At 40.7% G+C, this 16,069-nt stretch overlaps 1 protein-coding gene across 1 annotated transcript; it reads left to right on the forward strand.

Annotated features, from left to right (window-relative positions):
* The first annotated feature begins 3,413 nt into the window (after positions 1-3,413).
* Positions 3,414-6,103, forward strand: LOC107377839 (protein yippee-like 5). Its single transcript, XM_015947738.3, has 3 exons — positions 3,414-3,567; positions 4,908-5,073; positions 5,616-6,103. The coding sequence occupies exons 2-3, from the start codon at positions 4,933-4,935 to the stop codon at positions 5,835-5,837; spliced, it is 363 nt and encodes a 120-aa protein (XP_015803224.1). The 5' UTR covers positions 3,414-3,567; positions 4,908-4,932; the 3' UTR covers positions 5,838-6,103.
* The last annotated feature ends 9,966 nt before the right edge of the window (positions 6,104-16,069 follow it).

Raw genomic sequence — 16,069 nt, forward strand, 5'->3', positions numbered from 1 at the left:
CTGATGCTGTAAATATCCCAACGATGGGACCCGGAGAAGCACCAGGAAGTAATAAATGCTCACTTGTTTTTCTTCTGCGTGGCGAGATAAGAGACGCACGTGAAAGAGAAATGACTTGTCCGTTTGTTCATTTAAACATCTGTGCAGCTTCATCTTGTGATTATGAAACAGATTCTACACACATCGAGTTTCATTGATGCTTTTATTTCTGGAGCCCAGCCGACCAGAGCCGTGTCCAGGACTTTTAAAATGGGGTGGCCCATGTGCGGCACTTGTTTATTCATGGGTGGCACCAATGGTTATGCTTATTTATTTATTTACTTTCTTGTGAATTTTTGAGTTTCACATTGCACAATCACCATTTTTTTTCCTCTTCATCATCTACTTTTGTGGTGGTTAGCAAATCACTTCTTGTTGCATTACTGCTACCAACTGGAGTTGAGTGGGACTCTAAATACTATGTATGTGAATATGAAAAAATATTAAATAATATTAATACTACATGCCTGGGCTAGAAAACAAGGTGAAATGTGCGTGCAACCACACACTATTTGGGGGTTTACAACCCAAGCCTTTTGTCGACAATATGAAGTCAATTTAAACTGGAACTTAGAGGGGTGGCCAATCAGATTCTAAGGGTGGCATGTGCTACCCCAGGCCACTCCCTGGACACGCCCCTGCAACCGACCTAACAGTGACATTCTGTTGAGGATTTTCTGCTAAGATCTAAGATTTGATGTCATATTTCAGACAAAGTGGTGAAGGAAACATTCCCACTACCTTCATGTTCCCCCACACGCTGAGAGGAACACAACTAATGTTCAAAACTGACCTCAGACCAGTGTCAACACTGCAAAAAGTTCCATAAACCTTCTATTTTTTCACCTGAGAACATCTGGAACAGATGTTACCAGTTGGATGCAGCCAAAAGCACAATAAAAAAGAAGCGTCTAGTCATTCCTGACTGGAAGATAAAAACCATTAGTGTTGGAGAGTCAACACAGATCCACGAGAGCAGGAAGTGCATGGCTTTGTTGGAGAAAGGTTTATCTGTGGTGGACTTCCTGGATACTTGGTGTCCACGATGAAGTGTCTTTACAAAGAAAAGATAAATAGTGATTATGTGAAGATCAGTGTGCAGCGGACAAAGGCTCAGATTTCACACATTTCTCCAGCTAACACGGAGAAACTCGGTAATCCTTCAGTGGCACTGTCCTGTCCCGGCTGTCTTCTGATTAGAACGGTGCTGGTTTGATGTAAGAGGAATGGAGTTATGACATCACCGTACCTAACTGTCTCTTGTGGAAACCCGGAGTGACTGCAGCTGTGATTACGGATCCGCATTTATGGTTCTTTATCTTCTGTCAAGGACATAAACTCAGTCTGAACCCTCTGATGAAGCATGATGCTGTTTATCTGATCAGTTTTATCATCTGGACTGATAAGACGACCTTCCCCTATTTAACCAGGAGCAACAAGTACTAACGGACCTAAGAGCCACTTTTCGTCTTTGCTACCAAGAAGTTTATCAAGATCTCTGGGTATTGGTATTGGGTGTGCTCTGGGTATTGATGCAGCAGCAGCTCAGGAGGTAGAGCGGGTTGTCCAGTGACCAGAAGGTTGTAGGTTTGATCCCAGCTCCTGCCACAGAATGCTGCTGTTGTGTCCTTGGGCAAGACACCTACCCCGCCTTTCCTGCTGGTGGTGGTCTGATGGACTGGTGGCGCCGGTGTTGGGCAGGCCTCGCCTCTGTCAGAGCGCTCCAGAACAGCTGTGACTACATCGTAGCTCATCATCACCAGTGTGGAGGGCTGACTGTGTTGTGAAGGGAGGTTGTAGAATTTTAAATATGAAGGTCGTTTACTGTGATTATAAGCTGAGGATTTAACAAAATAACAGATATTTACAGCTGGAAGCATTTTAACACAAACCAAATATATTTACCCAAATATCTCCAACTTAATGTTACAAGTGTGGTCAGTGCCGTGCTGTCCTTTGCGGTGTGAGATAACTGAGATGCGGAGGCTAAAATGTTAAAATGAGTTAACAGAACCAGATTGTAGCTCCAGCTTTTGACCACTGGAGGGCGACATTTATCTTCATTCAATTAAAAACTCAATTACAGGTGTGGCAAACATTACAAACGAGATTTTCTTTATTTTTATTTCTGTGTGTGTGTGCGTGTGTGTGTGTGTGTGTGTGTGTGTGTGTGTGTGTGTGTGTGTGTGTGTGTGTGTGTGTGTGTGTGTGTGTGTGTGTGTGTGTGTTAAGTTAGGTAAAATGACGCATTAGTCAGACAGAGAAAATGTATTAATTTTTCAGAGGATAAATGGATGCTGTAATCACAGTTTGTACTTAAAAAAGCAGCAGTCTTAATTAACTGTGAGCAAAACATATCAAGGAAGTTGATATGATGGGAAAAAATGTGTTTTCATGAACTTGAATTTTACATTTATTTCACTGCAGAACAATTATGTCATGTTATATATTTTAAATTAGTCATATAGAATACAAGTGGACGGTGCATTTAGCTAATATTACGTTCCGGGTTAAATGCTGTCTGTATTTATGTTGGACTGCTTCAGCATCAATAGTTTCTTCTACCTTCATTTGTTATCTTAAAATGTGCTTGTTAAGTTTTACTTATTATCAATTTTGCCCTTTAAACCATATAATTATAATATATTGCATAAATTGTTTTTTTTATTTATCTGATTCAACATGTTTATCATATTAAATGAGCTGTTTTTCAGTAGCCTTTTTATCAAATAGTTTGTATTTGGCTTTAATTGTATTTATTTTAGTAGTTTATACATTAATTGTGAAATCCAAATAAATTAATGTTAAATATTAATTAATGTGGTTTCCAAGACATTTTTTCATCATTGATGACTCCCTGATACTTGACTTCTTTAACTCTTTTAATATTAATCTCATCTATATTTAATAAAATTTCATCATTTGAATATGTATTACTAAATATCATAAAACATGATTTATCACTGTTCAATGATAGTTTGTTCCCATCAAACCATAGTTTAATTTTTTTAATATCTGTTTGTATCACTTCTATCACTTCTATCTGCCTGACCAATCAGTGGTCTGCAAAGAATTTTACGTCCAGTCTGCGTCCTTCCCCATTGGATAAAATTTGAGCCAACAGGAACCAAGTTAGCAATAGTACAACACACACTATGGCGCTTGTATTTCAAAATAAAAACATACGTCTAAAAAAAAGCTTGATTTGACACAAAACAACGAACAAATAAAGTATAATTACACATTTCAAAATAGTAATATAATATGATAATATTAAAAGGACGATTTTTGTGTCTGTCCTTTTAACCACATTATATGGTTTTCTTATTTACATTTATTGTGGAAGTCATAAACGGAACTTGCTTTCCTGTTCGGGAAAAATTACACAAACTTCCGCCCTTTGGTGCGTCTGATGAAAACAGCAAAGAAAACATTCCGTTTTGGCTCAAGAATAAAGACGAAGGCTCGACTCGAAAAAACTGCTAACAAAGCGTCAGCTGGTTACACTTTGTGCGTTTAATTAAACTGGTAAGCTGTTTCTAAGCTACGTGACGTATCCGCGCTGTTTGGCCTAAAGGTGTTCTGTTTACTTGGTGAATGTTTGGGTGCCTTAACGAACGTATCCAGTGTAAAATTGTGTCGATGTTAACATTTGGGGGTCTTTTTGTTGTTGTTTGTTGACTAAGCTTGCATGTAATTCTTTTTAGCTTGTTGATGCCTTCAGGTGATCCCCAAAAAGTGGGAAAATGCATTCAAAAATACACAAAGTGCTAGCCAGATCGTAAGTTCAAACTGTTCAGTTTCAGCAGGTTACGGTTACAAGTACTGACAAATAATAACTGCAATAAACGTTTTTCATCGTGTTGCTGTTTAGAGTTTTGATCTAGAAAATAAACAAAATCTTTAAATCATTATTATCCATCGTATTTGCAAGAGCGCCCCATAGAAAAGTGCTGCCCCCCCCCCCCCCCCCAAGGAAAAGTCCGTTTTAATAAATCATATTAATGTTCAGTCAAACCAAATATTGATCTTGTTTATTCAAGAAATAATTGTAAAACAAAATAACAATAATACAATTAATAAGTAAAAAAAAAATATCAGAATAAATACATGTTTTTTGCTGCTCACCATTTTAAAAAAGTTTTTATCTCCATAGATTTTTTGCGCATACAGCAGCAGGTGAATTAACCTAAAAAAGTAAATTAAATTTCGAATAACATTTTAAATAACTGAAATGTACTTTTCTGAAATGTTTGAGGATGAGGATTGCTGTATAGTCACTGACACTAGTCAGTGACTTGATGCAATTTGCTGGGTTCCTTATAAAGGAAACATTATTTCTGATTGGCTTAATGAACTGACTGAATTGGAATGTTTATTATGTGAAGTGCCTTGAGACGACTCTTGTCGTGATTTGGCGCTATATAAATAAACTTGAATTGAATTGAATTTGTGTTTGTAAATTTAAGTAAAATGATGTGGATACGTACTGCTTTTTTTTAAATAAAAATGAACAGAGGACCAATGCAATACACTGCCACAGGCTAAACTCTCCCAGAGTTACCACAAGGATCAGTTTGGTGTGCCGCCCAAAAAATTTGTTCGGCCCCATCTGTGAATTATGCTGAAAATTTTCTGGAGGCGCCCCTGCATATTTGGCGTACAGAAAACCTTGAAAATCTTAAGACACAAAATGATTATAAAAGGCTATGTTTTCAATAAAATAAATGCAACTAAGGGGTTGTTTCTAATTTAAACAATATTTAGACTTTATTTATGTTTTTGACTTATTTGCATTTTTAACGATAAAGAATATTTTTGCAGAGTCGAACATTTGTAATGAAATTCAGTGTACTCGTGTCTTTCAGAGGCAGATATTATCGACTGTCAAGAATGGGTCGCATCTTCCTGGATCACATCGGTGGGAGTCGCCTGTTCTCTTGTGCCAACTGTGACACTATTCTGACCAACCGAGCTGAACTCATCTCCACACGCTTCACAGGAGCCACTGGCAGAGCCTTCCTCTTCAATAAGGTGTGTGTGTGTGTGTGTTGCTGTCCTGGCATACAGCAGAAATGTGCCACTAAAGCTCATGTGTTAGTTTAGTTTATCTTTTCAGTTGTTTTACTTGTAACATGAGCAGTTTGTGGGCATGTGTGTGTGTATATACGCACTTAAATGTGAAGTAGATGTTGTTCTTGTCATTTAAGCAAGCTACTTGTTAAAAATACACAAATTAAAGGTCCAGCCTGCTTTCATCAGGCTTCTAGAATACAGGAACATGCAGTGCCACCCACATTATCAACCCCTTGTTGGCATCTGTTCTGCCATAACACGTGACATGAAGCACATTTGTAAATTGTGATGGGTGGATTGGGATCCAGTCATTAAGAATGAGGCATTCACGGTGATTAAAGGAGGGTTTTCCAGGATTGAAATTATTTCTTTTCATAAACGAAACACTTAATTGCCATTGGCTTGCTCCAGAAAAACATCTTCCACCACACCTTTCAGGTAGTAGTGAATCTACATTGTTAGCTGTAACAGACATAAGTGAGCAGCTGCTTTCCATTCAGGTTGTGAATCTGCAGCACAGCGAGATCCAGGACCGAGTCATGCTGACAGGGAGGCACATGGTGCGAGACGTCAGCTGCAAGAACTGCAGCAGCAAGCTGGGCTGGATGTACGAGTTCGCCACAGAGGAGAGTCAGCGCTACAAGGAGGGCCGAGTGATCCTGGAGAGGGCGCTGGTGAGGGAGAGCGAAGGCTTTGAGCACGCTCCGTCTGACACTTCCTGACTTCTCCAAAAGTCGACTGTTTCTTTTGTTGAGAGGAGCTAGACCAGAAACCGGCCATAAACCGGGTGTTTGTGGGAAACTTAACCCAACAGCGCTTCTCCCGGTTTGTGTCGTGTGCCCAGCTGGCTCCAGTGTTGTTCAACTGTGTTAGCTGCTGCTCTCACTTGTGGAGGATCATCGCAGTCCAGAGTCTCAGGCTCTAAACAGAAGTTGAGATAAATTGACGCTCCATGAATTTGGTGCAAAGTTCTGGAAAAAAGAAAGAATTGTGCTTAAAAAATACTACGAATGTAGTACATTTTCTTAGTGCTTTTGTGGTAGAAAATGTTTATTATATATAGTATATAGTATCAAATATGACAAATTATTCTCTATGGTTAAAGATAAGTGTGTACTAAATGAAAATTATATCCCTTTATGCTGTTTTGCAGTGAAACAAACTTTATTTTTGAAAGTGAAAATTCATTAATGTTATTTTAACTTATAGAAACTATAATTTATTGCAAAAATCTTCACAGTTGGGTCAGGTGCATGTTTACGGCGTGTCCCCCGAGCCCCACTTACTGGTTTCTACCAAGTGTTTACTTTTATTTGCCTTTAAATTCTGTTTTGGGGGAAACGGTCTCCTAGTTCCTGTTTTTAAAAGGATTACATTAACAATAAAGAAATTGAAAGCATCATTTAATCAATGTCTTGGATGCTCCTTCAAAGTAAAATGTTCTTCTTTATATCTGATGAAGCCAATTTATTCTTTTACCAAGTCCAAATGTTCAGTAGCCTTTGTGCTTCTGATCTGCTAATGTTGCAGACTTAATACTGGCTTGTGTCAAATATTAAAACACTAAAACTAAACATTAGGAGTCAGAATTCCCAAGAGGAATGTAAGTTGTGCACAAATGCAACCAACTCGACCCAGAATGCTATTTGCTGGTCTTGCATTAGGGAATTGTACGTTCTGTAAGGAGCCTAAGCCCCACAGAAAATCAGTCAAATGCAAGTTTGTTTACATTTTCATGATGCACACTATAGTGTTGTTGTTTTGTTTTTACTTTTGCATGACCGCCACTGTAGTATGATGGGGTTTTTACCCTTTTCGTGTCACACATTATTATATAATGGGGTTTTGGGGCATATTTTCTTGACCCGTGGCATCTATAAGGTAAGAGGGGAACAAAGTGAAAGTATGTGGTGAACCAGAAAATGGTGAAGATAAGTGGAATGTGCCATCGCTATGGCAACTCAACTCTGTCTCCTTTCCCAGCCTGGGCGGGACTGCGGGAAGGCCGCTGAAACGTTCCAGGGTCACTGCAACCCTTAATGCTCCTCCCCCTATCCACACTGAGGTGACATGCGCTGCTTATCGTGGCTGCAGGAACTGAAGTGGGGATAGTCCCAACCCACCACCCCACCTAGTGGACACTTATGTTGTCTGAAGTCTGTTGCATATCTGTCTGAGGTGTTTTTTGCAGAGCAAAGCTGCCCTCCTGGTGGAGGGTAGCTCTGAAGTGCCTTTTATTCCCCTCCACCTGAACCAACCCTCATGTAACCTCTGATCTCTATTAAGGTAGCGCGACTCAGGGTTGCGAATCACCACAGTCACCAATTCTTGTCATGTGTCTTACCCATGTATGTCTGATCTCTGAATTGTGTGTACTGAAACTAATTTCCCTCTGGGATTAATAAAGTTTGAATTGGTTTGATTTGATAAACCCATCTACTCGGTGCTTTTAAATCTGTTGTGAATTCCTTGTTTATTATATCTGAAAGTGTCATGGAAGCCTGGAAAGTTGGGTTTGGGATGAAAAGCTCGTGCAGAAAGAGAGCCAGTGTGTTCTGAAAATCAAAGATCAAATTAGTGAAAAATAGTCAGAAATATGTTTACAAGGACTAGAGCACTTCATTGAATGTAAAACTCTTAAGTTTGAACTCTTCACATTAAGATTTTAAATGAAGTTTACATAAATCTTATTTCTGTTTGTAGGAGTTGATAAGTTTAGCCAGCGAGCTACCACTGATGTGTTACTTGAATAGCTCGATGTGTTCAGTGCTGGGACTGTGTACTAAAGGTTTTAGGTTCATTCCCAGGCAAAGCTGTTTGTTTCTCAGACTTTATGTGAATTCTTCAAATCAAATGCTCTAAAATACATTAAAGCAGCATCTTCTGGAGTAGCTCAGTGGTTAAAGTCTTGGGGGGGTCTGTGTCGAAGGATCAAGCATCAATCCCAGGAGTCACTTTAACTCTTAGACTACATGAGAATTCTTCATCAGAATGCATCATGTCAGAGTCTGCTAGAATAGCTCAGTCTGTTAAAGCATCAGGCTGATGAGCAGGAGGTGCAGGGTTCAACCCCAGGAGTCTGCAAGATGTGTAACTCACACTGCAGAAATTAGTAATTCAAACTACAGACACAGTAAGGAAATAGTTAGCTATAAGTAGAAATATGTAGGTAGAAAGAATTGATTTTCATGGGATTGATCCTCAATCCAGCTGCATGAACTACCCCATGTTTTAACCACTGAACTACTCCAGCACATGATGCCTAGTCATATTTTAGAGCATTGGATTTAAAGTCTAAAGAAACACTTTATAGACCAAGCTTCTAGTTCCTGAAGTCTCAACATTCAAATCTCTCTCTCTCTCTCTCTCTCTCTCTCTCTCTCTCTCTCTCTCTCTCTCTATATATATATATATATATATATATATATATATATATATATACACACCATTTTAAACAACATTTCAGTGGTGGTTTGCTGACTACTCAACTCCCAGTAAAATACATATAAATATAAAATAGTTCAATTCAAACAATATTTTCTTAGTGTTGGCTCAATAACCAGTTGTAAGAGAAAACAGCACAAGAGCAACAGTTACTTTGCCTCATTGAGGAGGAAAATAAGGTGGACATTTTTGATGACACAACTGACTCCAAGTATATCAGACTACCTGGTAACTTTTTCTTCATTCAGTTTTTGAATTTCTACTTGAGGGGAAATGAGGTTGAAACTCAGATCATCCTGACTTTCAGCAGGGAAACATCTCCCAAAACCTCCAGCTGCCTGTTCCAGCTCAGGTCCTGGACTCTGTGGCCCAATCCCAACACTCGCCCTGCGGTTTTCAGCAAAGTGCACTTGGAGAAAGTACACAGTAAGGCTTCGAGTCCATGGTATAGTGTGCAAGTAATTGCCAATTTGAGACAAAGAGCATTGCGTCATCGATTGCAACGCATGTCGGGATTCTAGTCGCTGTGATACTTTCACTTTCAAACAAACAACCCAAAAATTATTTGAAATAAATCTGCATTCATTGCTGCTTCATCTAAAAGTTTCAGAGCATCAACTAATTGTCCTAAAATGAACTACTTTCATTAGAAAATACATGTTTTCAGAACAATCACTTGAGCCTTTTCACCTGCAGCAATGGATTGTGGGTAATACAATTCACCCACGTCCACATTGATGCTGACTTGGATGAAGTGCGAATCAAGGGTGCAAAAGGAGCGTGATCAACTTCCGCACTTGAGAATTGAGACATCACACTCCTGGTCGGGATCGCGCAGTAAAACGGAGGAAGTGTGGAAGTGCGAGTGTTGGGATTGGGCCTGAGTTTGAAGTCCCGCCGGTGAAATCCAACTCTGAAGTGCTTCATTCACAAAGGATGATCATCTAGAGAAAAGACAACATGAATCAAATTTTGTAGACAAATAGTTTGACTATCTAACCCTAAATAACATGTTTTTAAAATGTGTTGTAAAAGGACACCTTACTAGTGTGTTCTAGAAAGAATTTCCCTCACGTACTTTTGAGAGGTTTGGTCGTCTTCAGTGATTCAAAAGCCAAAGCCTTTTGTCTGCTAGACAGAAGATGTCTTAACTTTACATTTGAACTGATGAACACAGACTAGAAGCATGGCTCAGCTCTCAGTAAACCATCCTGGCTGGTTGGGGTTAGTGCTCAGGCGTGTTGGACTTGACCGTTTGAGCTCTATCCAAGAATCTTCTTCTGCTTTGGGCGAGAAAAGAAATGAAATTTCTTCAATAAAAAAAGACATCCAGTTTCTATTTGTAGCAAGGTGAAGAAATGAGGGCCCTGGCAGGATTCCATCCCCAGACTCCCAGGTGAGCGCGCTAACCAGTCAGCCAAAGGGACATCCCTGTGTCCAAGTAGCCAGGGCGCCTGATCAATCAGGATACGGTGACAGGATGCTCACCCTGTCACATATTTAATTATTTAAAACTTAAAAAGAACATCCAGAAGCTCCCAGAAGGAAGAACACTCTGTGCAGCCGTCTGGTGGAGAAACAAGCCAGGCTTGTTTATTCTGCAGACAGGTGACCTTCTTGTTCACCTGGACGATTGCCTCTGATGCCCACCAGCAAGAGCTCCAACATGGAGACCTGAGGCTGGGTGGAGCATCATGACTCCAGGCGGGTTTGATGTGTGAGAAAATTATATTTTTATGGCTTCCTATAAAATAAGTCTTTGAACATGACTGCTCACCTGAGGCCCATTAGCTACCTGAGACACCTGGAGTTCAGGATCATGGGTACACCAACCCACCCATCACATTAAGGTGGTGATTCAGCAAATGGGATGTTTTTTTTTTGTTTGTTTGTTTAAATCTTTCTGGTGTTTACTTGATTAAAATTCACATAGTGAGCAGCTGCTGCTCTTCCTGGTGTCAAATGCTGTTATTGTATGCATACAATAATCAAGACAAAAGAAAAAGTAAAAGTAGAAAATTCCTGAAAATATTCTAAAATGGGAAATGTTAACACATGGCAGGAGTACGGAAGATGATTAGGGCCACTGACTTTAATCTCAACATTCTGACTTATTTTTCTCAGAATTCAGATTTTTTTTTCATCCAGAATTTGACTTTAATCTCAGAATTCTGACTTTAATCTCAGGATTCTCCATTTTTTCGCAGAAATCTGACCTTAATCTAAGAACTCTGACTTTTATCTCGGGGTTTGGCCTTTTTTCTCCTACTTCAGATTTTTTCCCTCAGAATTTTGACTTTAATCTCAAAATTTGCCCCTTGTCACATAAATCTGGCCTTAATCTCAGAATTCTGACATTTTCTTCCTTAGAATTCTGACTTTAATCTCACAAGTTGCCTTTTTTCACTGAAATCTGACCTTATTCTAAGAACCCTGACTTTTATCTCGGGGTTTGGCCTTTTTTCTCCTACTTCAGATTTTTTCCCTCAGAATTTTGACTTTAATCTCAAAATTTGCCCCTTTTCACATAAATCTGACCTTAATCTCAGAATTCTGACTTTTTTTCTTAGAATTCTGACTTTAATATCAGGATTCTCCCTTTTTTTTTTTTTTGCAGAAATCTGACCATAATCTAAGAATTCTGACTTTTATCTTGGGGTTCAACCTTTTTTCTCAGAATTCTGAGATTAAAGTCAGAATTCTCTTTCCTTAAATTTGTTTTGTTTTAGTGGCCCCAATCTTGTACCGTACCAAAGAGAGGAGCCATGTGTTAAAGTGATGCAAAATAGTGTTACTGGGTTGACTTTGGGGTTAGTGTATGGCGTTTAAAGCGTGCCACAACCCGTGCACGCGCATTGGGTCCACAGCGCGCGTGTGAACGGGACTCGCGAGCGCAAATATACATGGCAGCGCGCGTGTGAACGAGACTCGCGAGCGGAAATATACATGGCGAGAGGTCATTTGTGCACTGAGAGGGAGCAAACTGTGTCTGTGAGCGCACAAGGATGTGCACAAGTGACAAACCTGCGTGCGCGCGTTGTCAACAAGCACACGGCAGAGGAAAACGAGTGCGCGCGACAGCCTCTGTGCGCGCTCGGCAGCCTCTCTGCGCGCTCGGTTTCTGACTCCTGCTCGCTCGGCTGTAAGGGCTTTTGGCACTCTGGAGGCGTGGCCTGTGGCAGATCTTCTCTGTCCTCTGATTGGTTAGTTTACCCCGCAATTTACCCTCTATCTATATAAAAAAGTCTGACATTCAGTAGTTGCTGGCATAGCTCAGCTGGGAGAGCGGGTGACTCTTGCCCCGGAGGATCCAGGTTCGAGTCCGGGCAAGGAAAATACAGTAGATGTCATGTTAATTTTTCTTAATTTCAGGTATTTTACAGTTGTGACCGTTCAACTGTCATTAAACGTCCGAATGTTTGCTGGGCAGTGTTTTAAAAAGTGCACATAAGCTAGATGGTTTTAACCATATAAAAACAAAGTCAAAACAAGGGTGAGGTAATGAAAAAATAGAAATATTTCATTAAATTAACATTTAAATTATTTATATGCATCATTAAAATAAAAAAAAACATGTTTTGAAATATATAAAGTGCACCAAACTTGACTCAGTCCATTCAACAATTGTAAATGGACAATTATGTAACTCATCAATTAATTATTTGAGAGGATAATTTGTCAATTAAATACTGAAAAAAATAAACAATTCATTAATGAGGCAAGAACTTCTCTCTCTCTCTCTCTCTCTCTCTCTCTCTCTCTCTCTCTCTCTCTCTCTCTCTCTCTCTCTCTCTCTCTCTCTCTCTCTCTCTCTCTCTCTCTCTCTCTCTCTCTCTCTCTCTCTCTCTCTCTCTCTCTCTCTCTCTCTCTCTCTCTCTCTCTCTCTCTCTCTCTCTCTCTCTCTCTCTCTGGAAGCCCCACTCTAAGGGAGTTTGCAGTGTATTAGTGAGTCATATATTGTACAACCACAGTCATAAAGTTTTCAATCAGTAAATTTATTTCAGTATGTATTTTTCCAGTATCACAAAAAATGTAATTTTATATGGTTAAAACCATCTAGCTTATGTGCACTTTTTAAAACACTGCCCAGCAAACATTCGGACGTTTAATGACATTTGAACGGTCACAACTGTAAAATACCTGAAATTAAGAAAAATTAACATGACATCTATCGCATTTTCCTTGTCCGGACTCGAACCTGGATCCTCCGAGACGAGAGTCACCCGCTCTCCCAGCTGAGCTATGCCAGCAACTACTGAATATCAGACTTTTTTGTATAGATAGAGGGTAAAGTGCGGGGTGAACTAACCAATCAGAGGACAGAGAAGATCTGCCACAGGCCACGCCTCCAGAGTGCCAAAAGCCCTTACAGCCGAGCGAGCAGGAGTCAGAAACCGAGCGCGCAGAGAGGCTGCCGAGCGCGCACAGAGGCTGCCGCGCGCGCACGTTTTCCTCTGCCGTGTGCTCGTTGACAACGCGCGCACGCAGGTTTGTCACTTGTGCACATCCTTGTGCGCTCACAGACACAGTTTGCTCCCTCTCAGTGCACAAATGACCTCTCGCCATGTATATTTCCGCTCACGAGTCCCGTTCACACGCGCGCTGTGGACCCAATGCGCGTGCACGGGTTGTGGCACGGGTCTGACGCGATATTAGCGCCCCAAAATCATGATAATGGGGTGCTACATGTAGCTCACGAGTGACATGTTAGAGAACCCTGGCTTATCTGTCTAAATGCTGATCAGCTGTAGCTGTGCAGCAGCGTGCCTCTCTCCATGGTGCTGAAGGGAAAAGCAGGAACAGCGCTGACAGGGACGGCAGCATGCAGGCACTGTCCAATGTGCTGAACTCAGGTGAATTCACGGGCCGTAACACACATAATGAAATAATTATTACCAACACTTGAAGTCAACAAATCTCATCTAATGCTACATCAAAGCCCTGACAAGATTAAGTAAAATAATTAAATACATTCAAATAAATATTCCTGTGTGAAAATAAAGAATCACATTTTCTACAAAAAGATTGTTGCATCCATTCTAAAAACCAAAATTTGTGAAAGTGAATTCTATTCCACCCTAATCCGACATGTTCTCTGTCCTAGTTTTGACTTGAAACATATCTCAGTGATGTGTAGAATAATGATGTGTATCCAAAAAATAATTTTTGTTTTAAAGAAATCCTGGAAATTTGTTGTGATGCTTTTTCTAACAAAGTTATTTATGGAGAAATGAATCCTGCCTTTTACACTCAGCCAATCGTGGGTTCATGTCAGCTTCTTGTCTTCTGTGAGAACCTCAGATTCCAGATGTTTAACTTGCTGCTGCTTCAACAGAAGTTTTAGCTTCAGGTTGTTTCGCTGATCCGACAGCGCTCCGAGTTCTTCCATCAGATCAAAATTCTGCTTTTTAAAGGCAGGAAATTTAGCCTCTGTCATGAAATTAGATCTCAGGCACCATGACAAAAGTGCCTGTGGTCAGGCTACTTTCCATTTCTCTGTCTTTTCTTCCAAGAATCTTAAAGTTGGATGTTTGTCATTCGCTAGAAGTTGATCTAAATCTGCAGTCGGATGTTCTGTAGTTATTTGAGATTTATCTGGGTCTGTGGTCTTGTCGGGATCGCACCATGGGACATTCCGGATCTATCTGGTTACATAGGCATGACAAGATTGCATCTGATGCCGTTTTGATAAATCAACTCTTTAGCTTATAACAACCACAAATTCTTTCACACTCAGAACGTGCAGTTTCTTCTAGATACAAGGTTCTGACAACATCACAGTCACACATCACATTACACCCATCATACACTCATCACCTCACAGTTTCCTAGTTGTCACGTTTTAAATTTGTTTAGAAAATAAATTTATTACTTTTTATAAACTTGAATGAATTAACACAAAGTGTGTTATGATCATTGAAATGCAAAGAATCCTAATTCTTCTGATTAAACATTCAAAGATCGATCAGGTAGATATTCTATATTTATATAGAATATCACATCTTATTAGTCGTGAGTAAAGGTAATATATCAAGCTTAAAATTAACATATTATACCCTCTTTACACAAATGTAGAGGAATGGTTATAAAAACAACCACCAGATGGTGGTGTGGTTCTTTGGCTGGGAAAAGCAGCCCAGTCAAACCAGAAGAAGAATTAATAATCGACGGTAGTTTCCCCTCAGAAGTTATTAAAATGTACCCTTTGTGACCCAGCCAGTCATTTTAGATCATTTCAGATATTTTATGGGTCTGGTGATGGACCATCAACACATTTCTCTGTTAGCAGCAACTAACGTCTGTGTGAGTTAAGCTAATTTAACTCACAAAGGAGTTTGCTAAAGGACTCTCAGGCCAAACACAATCCTCTGATGACATAATCCTCTGTCTCTGAAGAGAAAGACTGAACTCTTTGGTGTGAATGGTGGGCATCACTCATGTTTGAAGGAAACTGTACCACTCATCACCAGAACGACTGTGAAGCATAGTGGTGGCAGCATCATGCTGTGGGGACGTTTCTCTGCAGCAGGAACTGGGTGACTAGTCGGCACTGAGTGGGTAGATGAATGCAGATGTGTATCAAGATCTCCTGGATGAAAACATGCTCCAGAGCGATCTGGACTGGTTCGACAGTTTATTTTTCAGAAAAACGATGACCCCAAGCACTCAACAAGGACAACAAAGAAGTGTATTCAGCACAACTCTGTGGAGGTCTGAGTGGCCTGGCCAGAGCACAGACTTAAATCTGACTGAACATTTCTGGAGAGATCTGAAAATGGCTGGGCATCGATGCTTGTCCTCCAACCTGATGGAGCTTGAGAGGTGCTGCAAAAAGAAAGGATGTCCCAAACTCAAAAAGAGTTGAGGCCAAAGGTGCCTCAACAATGTCTTGAGCAAATACCCATGCGTTTCTATTATAACATCATCCGTCCATCCATTTTCAGCCCCTTATCCAGTCAGGTCAGCTGGGCAGCAGCCTAAGCTGAGACGCCCAGACTTCCCTCTCTCCAGCTACTTTGGCCAGCTCCTCTAAGGGAATCCCAAGGCGCTCCCTGGCCGACCGAGAGACATAGCCCCAGCAGCGTGTCCTGGGTCTTCCCTTGGGTTTCCTTCGAGTTGGACGTGCCCAAAAAACCTCACCAGGGAGGCGTCGAGGAGGCATCATGACCAGATGCCCAAGCCACCTCAACTGACTCCTCTCAACATGGAGGAGCAGCAGGTCTACTGCGAGCCCCTCCCGAATGACCACGCTTCTCACCCCGTCTCTAAGGGCTCCTCTTGACGTGAATTATAATACATTAGCAGAAATAAAATAACAGATCACGGATACAAGCGGCCAAAATGAGTTTCCTCCTTAGGGTGGCCGGGCTCAGCCTTAGAGATAGGGCGAGGAGCTCGGACATTCGAGAGGGACTCAGAGTAGAACCGCTGCTCCTCCGGATCGAAAGGAGCCAGTTGAGGTGGTTTGGGCATCTGGTCAGGATGCCTCCTTGACGCCTTCCCGGGCATG

The sequence above is a fragment of the Nothobranchius furzeri genome, chromosome 2 (genome assembly GCF_043380555.1).
Source record: "Nothobranchius furzeri strain GRZ-AD chromosome 2, NfurGRZ-RIMD1, whole genome shotgun sequence".
NCBI lineage: Eukaryota > Metazoa > Chordata > Actinopteri > Cyprinodontiformes > Nothobranchiidae > Nothobranchius > Nothobranchius furzeri.